Consider the following 19,127-nt stretch of genomic DNA (forward strand, 5'->3'; position numbering starts at 1 on the left):
ATGATTTGAATGTGACAGCCTGTTGCTGGGGACTAAAACGATTGTTTTTGAGCTGTGGAAAGTTTCATAACCCCCTAATCCCGACCCCTGGGGTCAAATCAGAGGGAGGCAGCATACCATGCATAACATGGCTGCAGTAGGCTGCAGGGTCCTAGTGTCTATTAACCTGTTCCAGGTAGCAGGTCAGTCAATGTGACGGCTTGAGTTGACCAGAAAAATCTGCAAGATGCTGCCTTTGAACGGATTTGTGTTCAAATGTCACTCCTGTCACAGTCCTCAGAAGAAATATCAGATCCACAATGAAAAGTTGAGAGCTTCTCTGATTTCTCAGGTTCTACAAAACATAGAGATTCCAAAAGCAACCATTGCCTTCCATCATTCTCTGTGGGAACAGAAACTACTTTTTCTAAGTTTGTCTGAGTTGAAAATCCTCAAACCCAGTCCCAAATGGGGTTATTTCATACAAATAAAGCTCACAACTAACCTACAGTGCTGTCATCACAAAGCTGATTTTGTGACACCAGCTTGATATGAGATTTTTAAACACCTACAAGGTGGGTTTAGTATGTGAAGGGGCTAGGCCTGCGCAGAAGTGGACCTCTCCCCGAGAAGTGTTACGGATTAAAGGTAGCAAGAGTTAGCCTAGTTAAGTCGAACAGAGCGTTTTTAAGTAATAAAGCATGAAAAATCACCCAATAACTAGAATATAGGCTGTTTTTGAAGTTAATATGTGTAGTTTTATGAGTGGGGTTGTGTGAACAGTCAGTGTTTCACCTGCAGTGGACAGCTCTCAGTTTGGAAAATCAGGGAGGATTTCTGAGCTTTCTTAAACCGTCTCCATCTAAAACAACTTAAACCTAAAATATTCCATAGGCATTTGCTAAATATACTGAATTTTACACCGACTCACTTTTGCAATAGACATTTATTTTGTCACTTTTTTCAGGTGACACTACAGAGCGTCCATGTTGCTGCACCACATTGCTTACAGAGTGGATGATCTTTGTATTCTCCAAACTGAGAGTGTTCCGATCGCTGTCTGCTGCAGGTCCTGATTGCTCAAAAGCCCTTCACACATCCCTATTCCATGAATAAATAAACGTAAAATATCTCGTTAAGTTCATGCCCCATCCATCAATAATTTATCTAATAGGTAGTGATTAAAAAAGAGTAAATCATTTCTGATAAAGTTTTTAAACATTACAAAAACTAAAGGAAAACACATGCTGGGAGGAGGCACAACACAGAAAAATGAGGATTTTGATTTTTAATGTTCAGGTTTTTTTATACTGTAGATTAAACTTGTAACCCATAACCAAATTACAGTTAATACTTCATATCTTAAGTTAGCATTTTACTTCTATTGAAAAATTTTTCCCCCAGTAATTTCCTCAAAGTATAAAAATAGATTTTAATGACTTAAAAAAAAAAAACTCCCACCACTGGATTTCCTGACAGAGAGACTTGTACTTGTCCTGCTGTTGTAATCTCTTGTGGCAGTAAGTCTTCCTTTGAGGCGCCTTCAAGGAAATTTAGACATCCGATATTTATATGTTGGCTGTCAAAAAAGCAGTGCTACATTGTCTGGAAATCGGACCCGGAAAGCAAACAATAAGCAAACATGGATTTCCTGGAAAAGCCTATGAATTTGTCTCTGGGCTTGGAAAAAAAAAAAAAAACAGACATGATGAAAGGCACATAACACTGTTAACATTTGGACACTGTGTTTCGTAAAGAGACTGAGCGTTGAAATGGTTTAAACAATATTGCTGATTTGTTAACATTCATTATATTATGACGTTATCTGGATGTTTTTGTAGCATCATTTTCACTTTTCAATCCTTCATTTTTCCCATAATTCCTAGCTAATAAAACTAATTTAAAAAGAATAAATCTAGAAATAGACAGTGAATAAGACCGTTTACAGACTTGTATTTTTACTAAATAGTGTACACACTACAAGATAAAAACAAGTTTTTTGTTACTTGATTGAAAAAAATGTAAAAGAAACTAAAGAGCTTTCCCAAAACCATTCCACACCTATATTTCCTTGGCAGGATGGTCAGACAGTTGTCTTGTTGAAATGTAAACTTTCACCTCAGCCTGAGATCCTGAGAACTCTAAAAAGGGTTTTCACTCAGAATTGCATGTTTTTCAGCATCCATCTTCCCCATACTTGGATGAGTCTTCCTGCTCCTCATGGCCATGCTAGACTGTGGTGATAATGCTAAAGAGGTAATGTAAAATTCTTGGATTCATTGACCACTGCTGTTTTGCTTCTCATGGCTGAGTGTAACAGTCTTCTGTGTCAGGTCATCACATGCCTTTTAGTTCAGAATTACTCTAGGTCCTTCCATCTCCACAAAGGAAACCTTAATCTTAGTCATAATGACTTTTGTTTTTTGTGGTTCCCTGCCTGACCAAAGCCCTTTGTCCCTGAGTGTTAGTTTGTAGACTGACCCAGTCCAGTGTTACATGAGACTTAAGCCTCAGAGTAAATAAGCAGTTAGGCATTAAAACACCATGTGAAGCTGCAAAGTCAGATGATGTCTGTGGGTTCATTATTATAAGATAATTTGAAGACATTACAATTATCCAACTCTCTCTCTCTAGAACAGAATAACTTTATTGTCATTGTACATTATACAACAAAATCTAATATTACATATATATGTATATGTATATAATGATGATAGTGAAGATGATAGCCCTTGAAGTGTATTGAACATCTAACTATGCATTGAAATCGGCTGTGGTGCACTGTGAAAAATCGTAGGAGGTTAACAGTGTGATGTGATTTGTGGCTAAAAACCTCATGGATGTGGCACTTTAAAAGGTGCATTAGCCTATGTTCTGTCTCTCAGTAATTATATAAATCTGTTAAATGATCAAAACTCTGCAGGGAGGGGATTAGAGTGTTCTTGCATAAAAGCTAAAGCTGATCTGTCTGCCACTTTACCTTTTTCCAACATATGGTTATGTAGGGAGCACTCAACAGCAACAACAAACAGGGTCAGAGTTCAGAATGATAAGGCTCACTTGGTCCCTGCTGTCTTTAAGTGATGCAGGAGGTATCTGAAAGGGGTGTAGAATGCTTTCTGAATGTTGTAGCCCTGAAGATAAGAAAATCAAGGTTGTGTCCATTTATGCTGAACCTTAGGGGTGAAACATCCAGTTTAAAGAGGTCTACAGCTCCTGTATCCCAGAGTTAATCATCAAACTCAAATGCCAGGCAGTCCGGAGAGAATACATAGCTGGTCTGCTTATAGAACATGGGAAAGCAAGCAAAGGTCAGCCACAAGCATACAAAACTGACTGGAGGAACAATGAGGTTCATGCATGTTTCATCCTGGGGCTCTTCCTAGACGCCAGCATGTACTGCATCTACCGCAGGAAAAGATGCTGCCCTGTCACAGAACATCCATCACCGCTTCCCCTTCCCAGTACGTATGTTGGTATATAAAGTGTGCACCTTTGAAGAAAGATTTCCTCCTGCTACCATTTACAGGGCTTTCAAGTTACGAGGCACTGTTTGATGAATGCACTACTTTTTGAGGTTAATGGGCACTCACATGTACAGCAGTGGTTCTGTGGACTGCTTGTGGCCTGTATGCTTTTAAACATGTAAGTGCTCTTCCACTTGCATGCACCCAACTGAAAACTGGAAAGAAAATGTGGTATGACAGCAACTCTGCATCACAATACATTCCCCCAAATAGCCACATGGGCTCTTTTCATCTATAGCAGGAGGTTATATACACAACAAGAGACTCAAGAGGTTCTCTTGCACTCACTTATGCCAAGGAGGTCATCTAAGACGCTTCTTTAAAGTGCTCAGTAAAGTTGCTCTTGTTAAAACATGCCCAATCCTTTCCCTGCCATAGAGCTGTTAATCCTGACAAGACTTTGCACCCCTAATTCTCAGAGAGCTGGAACCTGCCGTTTGTTGATGTGCTTTGCAGCTACAGGCACTGGAGGCATCAAGTTAAAACACAACCCCCCTTCTTTTCTCTACCACAGGAATTTTCATATGAAAAAAGGAAAAGCTGTATGTCAATCTTGTAATGGTAACTACTCATTGTGCCATATTAAACAGCTGTGAGGTTGTTGATGTGTCTCTCACTATCCACTTGTTTACTGAAGCCCACATGTCACAGCCTGTACAGTGATTATCAATGCTCGATATGAGACCTCATTTTGCTGATGAGTCCATCGTAACTAAATCCACTGCAGTGCCCAGTGCTGCTAGAGGGCTTGTCAGGAAACAATGGGCATGGATTATGGTTAAGAGTCTTATTATTATCTCTTTTATCCCAGGTTAAGACCACGTAACACCTGTTGTTCCACTTGGACACTTTTGCGTACATCATCATATTTCTGCAGACAGTGAAAAACACCAGTACGGAACGGTGCACAGACATGCAGAAATTATTCTGTAGATGTAGCAGGAAATGTACCACTAAACTGACATGTTCTCACAGCTTGTCCAAGCAAGCTCATCTCTGAAATGCATGAGCAAAAACAATGCAATAACGACATCCATCTCATGCAGGGACATGTTGGCACATTTGGAGTGTGTTAGGACAGGGTTGCATTGTTGGTCCGCCTCTTACTGATGCAAGAAAAATATGAAAGTAATATGTCTCAGTGGAAGTAGTGTTAAATCAATCCTCATTTAATATTCTGTTGTGCTGCTGTTAATGAAAAATGGCCAAATTATCAGCAGAGGCACAAAATGAATAAAGATATGCCTCAATAACATGACAAACTAGAAAATTTCAAGAAATTTTGATGGGTGCCAATGCACCTGTTGCACCGCCACCCCTTGGCATGCCAGCCGTGCGGCCACGGTGGTGCCAAAAGGTACCAACCAGCGCGAGTGAGACGGCGCAAAATGGAGGCAAACCTGCACGTGAATTTAATTCCATGAAAATCCCATATGGCCACTAGGTGGCGCTGTAGTCATTGTGCATGTACAAGCATGCTCTCAGATTGGGAGTCAGAGTAAAACTACCAAACATCAGCATGATATGAAAATCTGCAGAAAGCAGGTGGCCACTAGGTGGCGCTGTAGTCATTTTTCATGTGCAAAAAATGTTCAGATGTGGACTTTCATTAAAACTGGCAAATTTCAAGTTCTTTGCTCAACTGAGTCCAGAGTTAGAGTCACTTCGTGTTTCCAGGGGGCGGGGCTAAGGTGTAGACAACACCTGGACATCTAGATGTGCTCAGGATGAAAAGTGAGAGAGAAAAAAATGGCAAATCTCAGCATGATTGCAAAATCTGCAGAATGACAGGTATGAAAGGGTTAAAAAATGGGAGTTGCTGTTTTCAGGGAGAGGGGCTGACAGCTAAGAGTGCTCCATGGCCACCTTTGCTCACAAGGCAGCTGAACTGACACATCCAGAAGGAGACCCTACAGAGAGAGAAAGCTGTGGAGGAGAAGTGTGAATTCACTGTGTGCAACCCTCCGAACTTCTTTCTGTTGAAAGCAAACCGTAATACATATCAAAATAATTCTTTCACCGTTAGTTGCAGGAGGCTTTCATGAACACGAGGAAATAAGTCTTTTCACCGTACTGCGAACAGAAATGAAATGCCAGCAGTTTTAAAACACGTGGTTACATCTCAGTCTGACTGAATGGGGAGAAAAGACTTTGTGACTTTCTGAGCCCTGTAGCTCCAAATCTGTACATCCTAGCCCAAAATGAGTTGGTGTCAATTTGAAGCCAACTTAATAAGCTACGTTTTGATGTATAAATTGTGTCTGTAGACCAAAAACTCAGGCCGTGGAAGCAAAAGCTATTGACGGAAGAGTGGACCAGAGGGAGAGGAGCTGGTGACTTTTTTGCTAAAACTTAAACAGCGATTGTGATGAAACTTTAAAAGATATGAAAATTTTCTTCCGACCAGTGATAGATTTATCTTTCGTGACCCGTTTAAACTTTGAATGGTGTTTCTAGGTGAACGTATGACTGAGCTGTAGGCTTCCAAAATGACCTATGTTTTTGGGCTGATCTGAGCCAAATCATATGGATTCCAATGGGACCAAAAAAACGCAGTTTATTGCGATTTACTCGAGAACCGCCAGACTTTTGTACAAGATAAGTCTTTCCACTCTTGTCCAGATCGAGACGCACTGTTTGATATAACTTTTGTAGGGGTAGAGGCAAAACTGTAGAAGATAGCCGCCAAAGTAGCGAGCGGGAACGGAATAATAATAAGCGGAATAAACGGAGAGCGATAGTAATGTGTGCCTCAATGCTTTCAGCATTTGCACCCATAATAATCATGCTATTCATTTTGGTTGAAGGTAATAACGAAATTAACTTGTGGACTCAGTAAGTGTCTAAGTAAGTAATGAATTAAAGACAGTAAACATTTCTGTTTAGTAAGAGTTAAAGGGAGTCACCTCTTTAGCCTGGAGGATGCTGTGTTCATGATTTTCAAATGAAGTTTCATTTAACAAACCACAGGACAGTTTTCAGGGAAGTTGATACCAATTGTAAGGTCGGTGGTTTGATCCCTGCATCCTGTACACAAATAGGTGTGTGACTTGAATGAATGCATCCATTTTCCAGGTGGTGGTGTTTCTGGACCTTGTTTGTGTTTTACCTGCTTTTGTGAATGCAGCAGCAAATTCTATCCAACCCCTTTAGCTTTTGAAAGCAGTTGCCATCACAAACATTGCACGTAAGCTCGTGCAAACGACCCTACACCAAAGTGCAGGACAAATATCTGGTAATTACAATTCTGAAGTAAACAATAAGCAAGGCTTTAAGCTAATCAGGCATTTCATTCTCCTACCTATCACAGCTTTTATAATAAAAATAATCATGCTATTCATTCTGGTTGAAGGTAATAACTGAATTAACTTGTGGACTCAACAACAAAAAGTGCCTAAGTAAGTAATGAATTGAAGACAGTAAACATTTCTGTTTAGTAAGAGTTAAAGGGATTCTCCCCTTATAAACCTGGGTAAAACCAAGCATCACTGCTTAGACACCTATAGTTCATCACTATCAAAACTGTCTCAAAAACATGACATCCACTCAAAAAAAGAGACACACATTTCATTGTAAAATAAATCTTTAATAAATAGTTCATCATTAGTTTCCCATATTTACATAATAACCACCATTTACTTATGTTGCCATACTCATTTCTGGGCTAATTTTAGGCACACAGAGAAGGGGTTCAGGCCACAAACCACATTGTACTGAAAACAAGAGTGGCTAGCAGGTAAGTCTTGAGAAATATAGATAATTGCACCATACAACCGAATAGACCTAGAGGCAGCCATCTCCTTGAGTAATAAATGTATACATTTGCTGTATGCACAGGAGATTTTTGTACATTTTACAGTCATCTGCTTAGAGGCTGTATGAGTGCACATGGGGGCTGGTGCAGAATCTAACCAATTTATTTACGTTCTGAACTGATGATTTTGCCTCAGTGTTGGTCTAATAAATGATAAAGGGAGAATCAAATGCAGAAAATAATCTAACTTTAAATGGCCTCCTGTGTAGTAACCCCTAAAGAATAAAAAACTATGACAGATTAAGTCAGAATATTGAGGGTATTGTGTGGTGTTGTAGAAAAATTAACAAGAGAGCTGAGCAGAGGTAGGCAGATCCTTCCCATAGATCAGAGCATTCAGGTGTGCCTCGAGCAGAGAATAATTAGGGATGAAATTACGACAGTATGATGCCATACCAAGGAAAGAGTGAAGCTGTTTCTTCGTTGTGGGACGAGGGATATTCTGAATGGCGGACACACGCTTTGATGAGAGAGCATGCCCCTCTGCAGAAATCACTGGACCCAAGAATGTGACCTTTTCCTGGACAAACTGTAATTTTTTTAAACTTACTTTGTGGCCCTGAGATGACAGATGATGAAGTAGGGCCACAGTAGCCTCCTCACATTATTCTCTGGTGGGAGCGGAGATAAGCAGGTCATCCACGTAAGTCATGAGTAAAGTGCCGACAGGGAGGGTCAGGGAGTCCAAGCTGTTCTGGAGAGCTGCATGAAAGATGGTTGGAGCTTCACAGTAACCCTGACACATCTGTGTAAACGTCCACCTTTTTCCCAAAAACCCAAATGCAAACCAAAACCTGCTGCCCGGATCAATTTCAATGCTGTAGAAAGCGTTCTTTAGATCGACTACAGACCAGAAGCGGGCATCTGGAGGGATTTGAGAAAGGATGGTGTTTGGATTAGGAACAGTTGGAGCACGGGCCTGAACAGCGGCGTTTACAGCCTTCAAGTCCTGAACAAAACGCCAATCCTCTGGCTCTCCGGAACCGGTGGGTTGGAAAGATTGGCGTTCTGACAGGAGAATCTGGACATTCCACAATTATACCAGCATAGTGAGCGATTTAAACACTGGCATAATACCTCGAATCGCTTCCGGTTTCAAAGGATATTGTTTTTGACACCGTCTGAAATCCGAAAGAGGCGTGATGACCACCGGTGGACAGTTCTTTATCAGGCCGACGTCATGTGGGCCCTTGGTCCAGAGAGAGTCTGGCACACCTGCCAAGGCTGGGATGTTGGCCAATTCTGCTGTTGACAGGAATGCAGCCTCTGATTGACAGTTATCGGGACAAAGCTGGACCGTCTTCTCGCAGTGAATAGTCGAATGGTTTTTTAAAAGCCTGCTGACAACGCCAGTTGTTGTAGAAAAATTACCAAGAGTCTGGAATAAGTAAAATTATATAAGGTTTATTACAGGAGAAGTATAAAATACAGTCAATACTTGCAAGTTCGAGAGCTATCTTGTCGACTCCGGAAGCCGGCAAGAGGACTCTGCCTTGCTGCATTTTCGGAATCAGTTTTTTTCAGCCTGACCCTAGCTGAAGGCCAGTCTCTAAACTGATAAAAAGGAGAAAGGAGACTAGAAGGCGTTGCTTTCTTACTGTCTCATCCAAACAGGCTGCTATTTTCTAAACAACTGTTTGTATCTAGCAGCTGCCCATCAGTCTCAACTTTTCCCTATATCACGAGTCTGGAAGAAAAGTGGTCAGCCTGACCTCACACAAGAACCCAACAGGAGAATAATAACTTCAATGTTCTATATAAGGAAAATACACATTATGAAATGTAATTGAGGGTAATAAATGAATAAATGTATTATATGAATAAAAGAAGGTTTACACTTGTGACTATTATATGAGTAAATATGACTGATTACCATATGCATTAAAATTACTTCCACAGTGGCCAACATGTACATCTCTGCTTGGAACCTTCAGAGACAAATCTGGGGGGAAAAAAATGCTTAACAAAGGCCAAAATGTAAATGCTTGTTATTAAATGAAAACCCAGACTGAAAAGAGATAGGTGGTGATTTGATAGGTTATCATGTAAGAATAAAATTGAAAAAGTTTTTTAAAAAAGCTATAAAAAAGCATTAAACCTTAAATCTTCTGGCAGAGAAATTAAGAAAAGTGAAAAAAAAACAAACAAACAAACAAAAAAAACACTCATATCACTCACACGCACAAGCACACATACACAAAGTACAACAAGATAAAAGTAAAAAAAAAAAAAAAAGGCAGAACAAACTATTTTGGCACAGCCCCAGAAATCTTAGTTGAAACAGATGTTAAACAGTATGAAATCCACTGCATGCTAGTAGAAGCATTTGTAAATTCACTGCTGAACATTGGGATTTTGTGGTTGCTAACGCATGTGAACAATTAAAAAGAACAAAAACTCATTGGCAGCTGAACCATCTAAAGGCAAAACAAAAAGCAAAAACAAACAAACAAAAAAACAAACAAACAACAACAAAAAAATCTTTCAGCTGCGACCTTGTATTGCTTGTCAATCCTTTATTATTGATCACATCCCTGAAACAACTTTCCATTTAAACCATATAAAAAGTAAATGTGCAAAACATTGTTTTAGTTTGAGTATATGCAGAACTGAGAGTTCAAAGAGATTTTGTAATTGAATCAATAAATCAACAAGCTCCTGTGTAAAAAGACTGGGATTAAACCCAATGTATACTAAATATTAAGCATGCTTCACTGATCAACATCTTCCCCGCAGGCCATCAAGAGCCCATCAGACCAACTCGCGTGTCCACTTACGAGGAGGCCAGAGGGACACTCAGGGATGCAGGCACCGTTGTGGATGACGTACTCGGAGCAGTCAGCGTTCTTGTTGCGCTCCTTCTCCCTCTTACATCTGTTGTGCAGATCCTGGCAGAAGGCAAAGGAGACGCAGCGCCAGCCCTCATAAGTGAAGTTGTTTTTTGGGCAACGCTCCACACATGTGCCCTCATGCTGGAGGCCACGGCAGGCCACACAGTCACTGGTTGAGTTGGGCTTCAGGCAGCCGCCCAGACACTGGTCGTGACAGCACTCGCCAGCTTTAGTGCACGGCCGGTGTTCGCACTGAGCAGGGCACACTGCAGGGAAAGGAAAAGGTCAGGTTAATGAGTGTAGTCGGCAGATGAAATGAAAGTGACACAAATCAATCAATATTTCTTTATCAGATTTTCTGGTCACTTTAGTCTATTCTTTATGTTCGTCAGTATTTACTGACGTCACTCCGGTCTCTTAGGGTGATTTGTTTTGCCTTTTTAAAAACTTTGTTATATGGTTGAATATGAATTTAGTGTTTGTGTGCTCTTTATTAAAAGTATGTCATTATACCATTATACACAACACTTGTGTGTGCACAGCTATGTTGCTGACAACCTACTACTGAATGGATTGTAATGTTCCATGTAAACCTTTGCAATTGGGATTGTTCAAGTGTGAAAAGCCACGGCTTTTAATGGTGCCTCACGTCTTAGCAAAACAGAAATATCAACTCCTTGATAACACATAAAAGAAATAAAACACTGAGAAATACAAAGTCCTAATCAAAAACAAGTTCAGCGATGTTCTTTAGCATGAATGCAATAAACTACAGACAAAGACACAAATAAAAGGGTTGGGTGTTTACACATGCAACTGCAGATGCCCCTAAAATAGCTTGTTACATGGCATCAGGCTGTGCTGAATCACAGGTGTGAGTGTACCAGAGTTTATATGTATGTGTTGTTATGGCCTGAATGCAGGTGCAAGGACAAATGATGCAAACATAGATGAATAATTCATAGAGGTAAAAACAGCAGACTAATTTGCAAACCGAAAGCCAAATTAAAATTCAATCCCAATTTCTCCCTTTATCAAACCCCTTCATCTGTCTCTTAGCTTTTGGAAATCAAGGAGTGTCCATCTAGCCTTTCAACTATGGTGTTGGGGGACAGCTGGATGGTAAGATGACCACTACTCCTTGATTCAGAAAAAGAAAGAGGAACCCTAAATGTAAGAATAAAGAACAGAAGAGTTGGACCACGGGAAGAAATTTGGACTAACTTCATTCCACATAAGAGGCCAAAATGAGTCAGTAAGGCTGGAAAGAGCTCTCAGATTAGACCATTTTAGTGAGTATATCTCTTTTTGTAGATGGCCATAGAAACAAAATATATAGAGTAGGGAAACATTTTTGGCAAAAAATTAGTAGATGGTAGTTTTTTGCAATAATTTCCATTTAACCAAAGATTGCACAGCCTGTACCCAAAAGGACCTGGCTTCTTTAGTGTCATGCGGTCAACCATTAAATGAAGAAAACAACATGGACCCGCTGTCCTCTCACATTAACTGAGGTGAGCATGAAGCGCAAGAGGAGTGTGTGTTTGGGGAGAGCAGCAGCAATATGAGAATGACAGTGTGAGAGGGAAGCAAAAGGGGCACAGTGCTTCAAAAACAAATGATATAACCCCCTTTCACTTGCGTCAGTACGCTGCATAAAAAGGATCATCGTAGAGAGTGATTTGTGCCGAGCAAAATGTGACACTTGCTCATATTTTCAGTCTTTAAAGCTAGTTCGACAAGCTATTTTTCAACATCAAATGCATGTTCACACACATACAGTAGACACACATGTACACAAAAGCTTAGCTTGTTGCCCTCAGTGAGTCCTGATCCTCTAGAAGGACTCCAGGCTGTATCACAGACCCAGCACCAGATCCACCCTCAGCCTTAGCCAATGTATTGGCTAGCTGCTAGAGCTAGCCATTCAACTGGCCTCTCCCAATTTCCAAGGAAGACAGGCAAACAGTTTAACCCTTTGTGTCTCTCTGCTCCTTTATAGACAGACAGCAGTAAAGAGGAGGGGGGGTTTATGGAAAGAAACCCGCCACGAGAGCTACACAGAAAAAAGCAAGAGAAAAGTGAGCTGCCTAGCTCCAATTTTTCTTCTCACTACTACGATGCAGCTGCCTTTGCTAATATGAATTACAAGCTGCTCTTTTGCTAGTTTAAGATGTTTGTTAAAAAAGGCACATTAATGCTAAAAAAGAAGATAGTACTTGCTGACACGAGGTGCATTCTGTAATACCGGGGTCGACCTCGACGGGGGCAATGCTGACACAATCATGCTTTGTTAATGTGGTGCTGAACAGCTCGAAACCTCCAGAGATCTTATTACCTTAGATTACCTTAGGTGGCAAGACAATGAGGGAAGGTTGATGTTAACAAAGAAAAAAGACATTCGCATGATCTACATGCAACAACTTTTATGTTGATTCAAAACATGAAAATTTAGGTTTAGCACGTTATACACCATCTATTCCTCTCTGGCCAATAAAGCCTCTTCTGCTGACCGAGCATCAAGTTTTTAAAAACTGACTTGCTGGTGCATGTCTAAACTGTACACAGGACTGTGCCTGTACTCCACTCACTGCAACCCTATCTTTGAATGTTTTCAGTTAACCATCAGAAGTAACAGCTCCTTCATTGTCCTTGTTACTGTATGCTGTGTTTCTCTGGCATGCGGTTCTCATTTTTCCTGGTAACCACGTGTCTGGCTCAACAGCAGCAGGGCTCAGTTAAGACGGCTCACTTGGGAGCAACAGGAACCGTAAACAATTTCATTAACCAGCTCCAGCCTCCGTTAATAGAACAAAAACACATCAACAACATGGAAAAGCACTTTTTGTTTTTAATGTCATCCTGCCACCACTGTCATCCAAAGGCAGGATATCCAGTTTGTCTGGAATAGAAATGATAAACACTGTGCTCCCATTGATGCAGTTCAAACATTTAGATTTTGTTATGTTACAAACTCATTATCAGCAGATTTGATATGATGATAGAAGTAAAGAAATCCAGCAAGTTCAGAAAAAGTAACTTGTAGCACCACAGAGGTCTGTAAAAAGTACAGTGTAGATCAGGAGCACATTGAATGCAATGCACTCTGTCCTGTGGTTCTAGCTGGTGCTTAACGGGTCTTTTCAAGCATTAGTGAAAGGAGACAAAAAAACCCACAAGTCTCAGACCACAGGCCTGGCCTGTGCAGAAATCTTATTCCTGGTTGGTGATTCATTTGTTCCTGCCAGGATCCGGTCTTAATTCATCATCACACAATTAGGAAATCATTGCTGCTATAAGGCTGATTATGCAACAACAGTTTGACATTATCATATCTCAGCTTATTTTGCCCATATGTAGGTTTTTTTCTGGTAACTATGAATGAGCAACCATGAGCAAAAAAAAAGTTATTAGAGGAAAAGCTATAAAATATTACTTAGTGACAAGGGGGCTGATAAACATCCTAACAGACGGCTGGCTCTGCAATAACCAGTATTGCTCAAAACAAACATTGGTAAGGGAGCTGGAAAAAGCAGACACTTTTTAAGAAAAACACTGGTTTATAAAAAGTAGCTTGGCTAATATGAGCAGTGTTGTGTAATAGTGCAAGCTAAGGTGTTGATCCAGCACCCATGCGAAAAATTCTTCTTGGCACTTGAACTTGTGGGCAGTGTGATATGTATGAGATTCTTGTTTTACATTAAAAAAAGGAATAATTACTAATTTCTCTTTACTCCCTTTTCCGTTTACTTAACATAAGAAAAGAGAAAACTACAGTCTTATGGTAGTAAACATTCAGACTGGTTTGGATGTTGCAACATGGACTTCAGCTCCAGCTGCACTGACACACAACTAAACGTTTCACATGACACAGATCTGATGTTCTAACATCAAAGGGCCCAACTATCTTCTGTCAAATCAACTTGTGATCATAAATGATCACATTTACTCTGACACAGTTGAGTATAAACTGTGGCCTTTGTCTGTTTCATTCTGAATCAAATGGAGCTGAACTCAGTAAATGTGGCAAAAGCAGAGAGAAAAGGAAACGCATCGACAGAAAGACACCGGGCGGAAAAATGCATAAATGGTGCCAGTAAACACTGGGGAAAAAAATTGTATATCACAAGAAAGTAATAATAGATCAAAAGGGGATAATCATTTCAGTCAAACACAATAGAGGGAATATTTTAGATGTAATGACCTGCCTTTCATTTGCATAACAAGATACATAATGGGTAAATGGCTGGAGGTTTGGACTTTGAATCTGTAGAAACTATGATGATCTCAGAGAGTCTGTATATCCTATCTAAATTATTGGAGGCAGAAACCAAACTCTGGTGTTTTGTGCATCGAAATAAAGAAAAAAAAAATCATTCAAGGTATTCAGTAATTTAAAAAGTCTTAGCATGTTGTCTTTAACACTATATATTGTACAGTGTCATACAGAGCATGGCTGACATATCATGGAGCCATATTAAGAGCTGCCATAGACCTTCTCATGATGACCTATAGAGGCACTTCAAACATCCAAACAGCCACTGCGTTCATAAAATTTGATATGCGAGGAAAAAAAAGCAAAAATAAGATGTGACAAAAGTAAAGAAAACCTTTTTCAAATGATAGATTATGTAGGAAATATGTTAAGTAGTATTAATAAAGACTATCTTGACTGATTCGCTCCATAAAGGAGTCTCCACTGCTTTGTACCTAATGTCTGTAACAAAGAGGGGAGGCAATAAAACATGACTTTTATTGGAGGGAAACTCTATTTTACTGTATTTGTTTTTACCAGGTGTACTACACAACTTGCTAGTTATATGTCTCATACCTTCAACATGTCTTCCACTCAGTAAATTTGTATATTCAACACTGATTTCTAAAAGAACTTTTTAGGATCGACTTTCTTAAATGTTCAGATTTGCTGTGAGAGTCTTCATTCTAGTCCATGACATGAATCTTGTTAGCCTTGCATTAAGCTGGGGTGGATTCACAGACACAAAGACTCCAATTCTCTCATGAACAGGTCTGCACCAATTGATCGGTCGTTTATCTGAACCAGTCAATGTTGTCTTTTCTCCAGTCATTAAATGCTTCATGCGCAAAGTACTGACAAAAAACTTTGATTTTGTCTTCCTGACCAGTAAACCATTTATGAAGCTACATGCCTGCAAAGAATTACAAATAAATTAACTGTACTAGGTAAACAGTAGTTGGAGAAAATGTAAAGTATTCCTTATTGACAATGTGTTTTTCTAGGTGAACATTCAATATTTTGTATAGAGTTGATTGTAGTTATTAAAAATATCCAAATCTTTCTAAATGGGCACTAGTACAGTAGTTCATTCATAAGAAATCCAAAAGATCAGTTAGTTTAGTTTTAGTGTAGAGAACAAGAAAAAAATGCCTTACTTCTTTGGCAGTGGTTTTGTGTCCAGCAGCGTTCGCTGAAGTGTCCGTTAATGGTCGTCGTCTGGCACGTTGTCTTTCCAGCCGCCGTTCCTGGGCAGACATCACCACACTTGCTTTCATTCTTGTTGGCCATGATGTAGTTGTCCTCCACTGAGTCAAGGATCTTGGACCAGTCCAGAGTGGAGAGATAGCAAAGCTCTGGGTTCTTCTCAAGTCTCACAGCTCCTCTGGTGATATTCATCAAGCTGTGGAGGCCAAGCTCTCGCAGCTGGAACATCTCGTACACCACTAGAGCATAGTTGTAGAACAGGTTGTCGCCTCTGATGACCGTCAGGTTGGGGAAGAGATCGCTGAGGCTCTCCAGGCCATAAACCTTGAATAGCAACAGATAGTCGGTCACCACCATCAGCTTGGGGAAACTGAGGCCTCGGAAATCCTCCGGCTTGGTCCTTGATATGAGTAAGATCTGCAGGTAGCCTTCGATCACAGTACAATTCTCGAGTGTCTGCAGGTTGGTCACCCTGTAGCGAATGTCCTTACTTGGACAAACTGAAAAGAAAATCATGGAAAGACTTAGATTATTCAAAGAGTTAGAGTCAGTTATTAGTAGTGAATCATTAAATCCTTAAATGACAGTTAAAACAATAATATAAGGAAAGATTAAAATACACAGCCCAGTGGTCAGCGGATCACAGCCGCTGATTATGACTGATGCATGACACAAGACGTCTGCTCTACAAAGGACAAAACCAAGATTGATGAAATCAGACATTGACCTAAGAATAAAAAAGAATCAACCTCATAATCAGAGGGGATATTTTACAGACATATGTGGTCTCTGGCTTTGAGGAGAAACAAACCATCTTCAATGACACTTCATTTAGCAACCACATATCTGGCTGTGAGCCACAGTCAAATATGGAGTGCTGTCATCAACAAGAGGCTGTGCTCATCCTTGGTTACACTCTTGATTTGTGGAGCTGCTTCTGAAACTCTAGACAATAAAAAATATTAGCTAATGTCAACATCAAACTGATGTCAGTGTAGCTTAATCACCTTCCCTAGTTGCAGCCCTTATATATATATATATATATATGTATATATAAGGGCTGCAACCAATGACTATTTTGATAGTCGATTAGTCACGACTATTAAAACAACTAGTTGACCAATTGGATTAAGTATCTCATAATTATTAAATGGCTCTTATTTCTTGTTCAGCCTTGAAATCTTGCATGAGGTTGTTATGTAAGTCAGACATGCCTTAAATCACATTAAATATTCAAGCATTGCAGATGTGCAGATGTAGGTCCTCTTTACAAATCTCACATTTATTAATTCATTTTATAGGTTTAACGTGAAATTATCCCAGACTTTTGACGTCCACCGTCTGCCACCGTTTTGTTCTGTGGTGGTCGGCAGCCATATTTTTCCCTGGCGGACTTTATTGCGTATGTGGAACTCTCAGCAGAGATAGGAAAAGAAGACGATGTTTCACTCTGTAGTTTGTTTCTTTATGCATGTGAAACTCTCAAAGATAGGGAAGAAGATGATGTCTCCTGTTTTTTTTTGCTGACAATAGTCGACCATAAATATAGTCGACAACGAATTTACAATTTACAATGTCGACTAATCATTGCAGCCATATATATATATATATATATATATATATATATATATATATACACACACACACACACATAAATACACACAAATATATACTGATTAAAAAAACTGAGTGAACACAAGTCAGTTTTCTCTCAACCAAGCAAAGCCAAGTATCAATTCAACAAGTTACACAGGCTTGGCAGTGGAAGCACCACATGAGGAGTTGTTAAAAGTAAACCTTTAAATTCTTCATCTGACCTACAAATCAACAAAAACATCCAATGAATCATCACTTAGATAAAAATCACATTGGTGTGTGCAACAATGAATGATGTGTAACATGACATTTACAGTGCTGCTATCTGTTGAAAGCACTGTTCAGAGGATTGCAAAAGCAAGTCCCACAGTTTTGCTACACATTTCCTCTTAAATATAACTAATATTTGCTTTGTGTACCGAGTCAAACAGTGTAAAGCGACAGATGTGTAGTCTTTGAGAAATGTGAAATGTCTTCAGGCGATTGTAAACAATAAGTGTTAACCTTTGTCCCTTCAATGCAGTCACTGTCTACAACACCACTGCTGCTGCTAGCATGCCTTTATCAACCCACCATCACTAACAAAACAAAAAAATCTGTACATGCCAATACTGCAGCAGAGTATCAGCAATAATCAGCAGCATGTCTAGTATTTCTTTGCATGTGACTTTTTTGTCAAAGACAAAGAATGTCTCCTTTCAGATGAGTGGAAAAAAACACTCTAAATACAGATTTAGGTGTTTACTACACTTGTCAAGTCACCTTATAAAATCATGTCATATTTAATTAAATCTAAATTTAAGCAAAATAAGTAAATCAGTGATATATTTTCAGTTTTTTAAAACTTCAGTTAGTTAGTGGTTTTCAATCCATTTTGCCACTTATTCTCTTACTCAAATATCTGTAATATGAATAGCACTTAAAAGGTTTAGAGTTTTCAGTTTCATTCCTATCTATGATCGTAAAGCTGACAGAAAAATGTGTTTAGAAATCATCACTTTAGCATTTTTATCTTCAAACTTTGTTTTTTTTTCTGTAAAACATATTCAGATTAAAGAATTGCTTAAATCAGAAATATAATCCCCTCTTTAAGATATGACTTAATGCTTAAAAAATTTAAGAAGAAATTTTTAACATAGCTTGTTCAGATTCCTATCATTTAGGAGATCAAACTTAATACCTTCTTTTCTCATTTAAGCAAACAATTTTAGAGGAATATATGCAGCTCAGAACAATTTCTTAATGTAAGAATGTTTTTCTGTTTTTCACATTTAAACTGAGTTTCAGTGTGTATATAAAATATTATTATTCATCTACTGTTTATGTAAACGTAATTAATAATAACTGTTACTGCTACTATTATTTAGATGACGAATGCACAATTCATGTACTGAATTTCTAATTTGCAACAAAAAAAACTGAGTAAATCATTTCTCAAAGTTTTCAATATTGCACAACTCTTGTCATCTTCGATACTGTTACAACAAAATTTAACTACGCAAAGCAGCCATGTTTTGAGATAATTAAACACAAATTAAAAGGTTAATATTAACGAAGTTCAATGTTACAATTGGTGTTACTTACTCTCTCCATAAGCTCGATGACAGCTCATCACAACGCAGATAGCGGTCAAAACAAAACACAAAGTCCGGAGCCACATAACTGACACCATCCACTTGGCGAGGAGGACAGTTCAAATGCAGAAGATATGCGTGCAGGAAACTGGTTTTGTTTTGCGGCGGAGGCCAACAGGTAAACAAAAATAAATACAAGATATTCAACAGTGTTTTTTTTTGTTTTGTTGTTTTTCTTCTTTTTTAATTCCACTCAGATGTAGAGTCCCCCAGCTCCTGTAGGATCCCCCTTCTTCCCAGTCTCTCCGCCAGTAAACAAACCCTGCCAGCGAGCCAGATGGGCCT

The 19,127-nt window shown here is 39.3% G+C and overlaps 1 protein-coding gene across 1 annotated transcript; it reads right to left on the bottom strand.

Annotated features, from left to right (window-relative positions):
- Positions 1–8,706: 8,706 nt before the first annotated feature.
- LOC121644455 (insulin receptor-like) lies at positions 8,707–19,107 on the bottom strand. Its single transcript, XM_041992375.1, has 3 exons — positions 18,793–19,107; positions 15,564–16,112; positions 8,707–10,417 (listed from the first exon to the last, which is right to left on the bottom strand). The coding sequence occupies exons 1-3, from the start codon at positions 18,878–18,880 to the stop codon at positions 10,032–10,034; spliced, it is 1,023 nt and encodes a 340-aa protein (XP_041848309.1). The 5' UTR covers positions 18,881–19,107; the 3' UTR covers positions 8,707–10,031.
- Positions 19,108–19,127: the final 20 nt, after the last annotated feature.

This window comes from Melanotaenia boesemani, chromosome 8, assembly GCF_017639745.1.
Source record: "Melanotaenia boesemani isolate fMelBoe1 chromosome 8, fMelBoe1.pri, whole genome shotgun sequence".
In the NCBI taxonomy this organism is placed as follows: Eukaryota; Metazoa; Chordata; class Actinopteri; order Atheriniformes; family Melanotaeniidae; genus Melanotaenia; species Melanotaenia boesemani.

Excerpts from the sequence above, each read along its gene's own strand:
- LOC121644455 (XM_041992375.1), bottom strand. The coding sequence starts at position 18,880 with ATGGTGTCAGTTATGTGGCTCCGGACTTTGTGTTTTGTTTTGACCGCT. Across the intron at positions 16,113-18,792 it reads TCATCGAGCTTATGGAGAGA|TTTGTCCAAGTAAGGACATT; the intron begins GTAAGTAACACC and ends TTTTCTTTTCAG. Across the intron at positions 10,418-15,563 it reads ACAAAACCACTGCCAAAGAA|TGTGCCCTGCTCAGTGCGAA; the intron begins GTAAGGCATTTT and ends CTTTCCCTGCAG.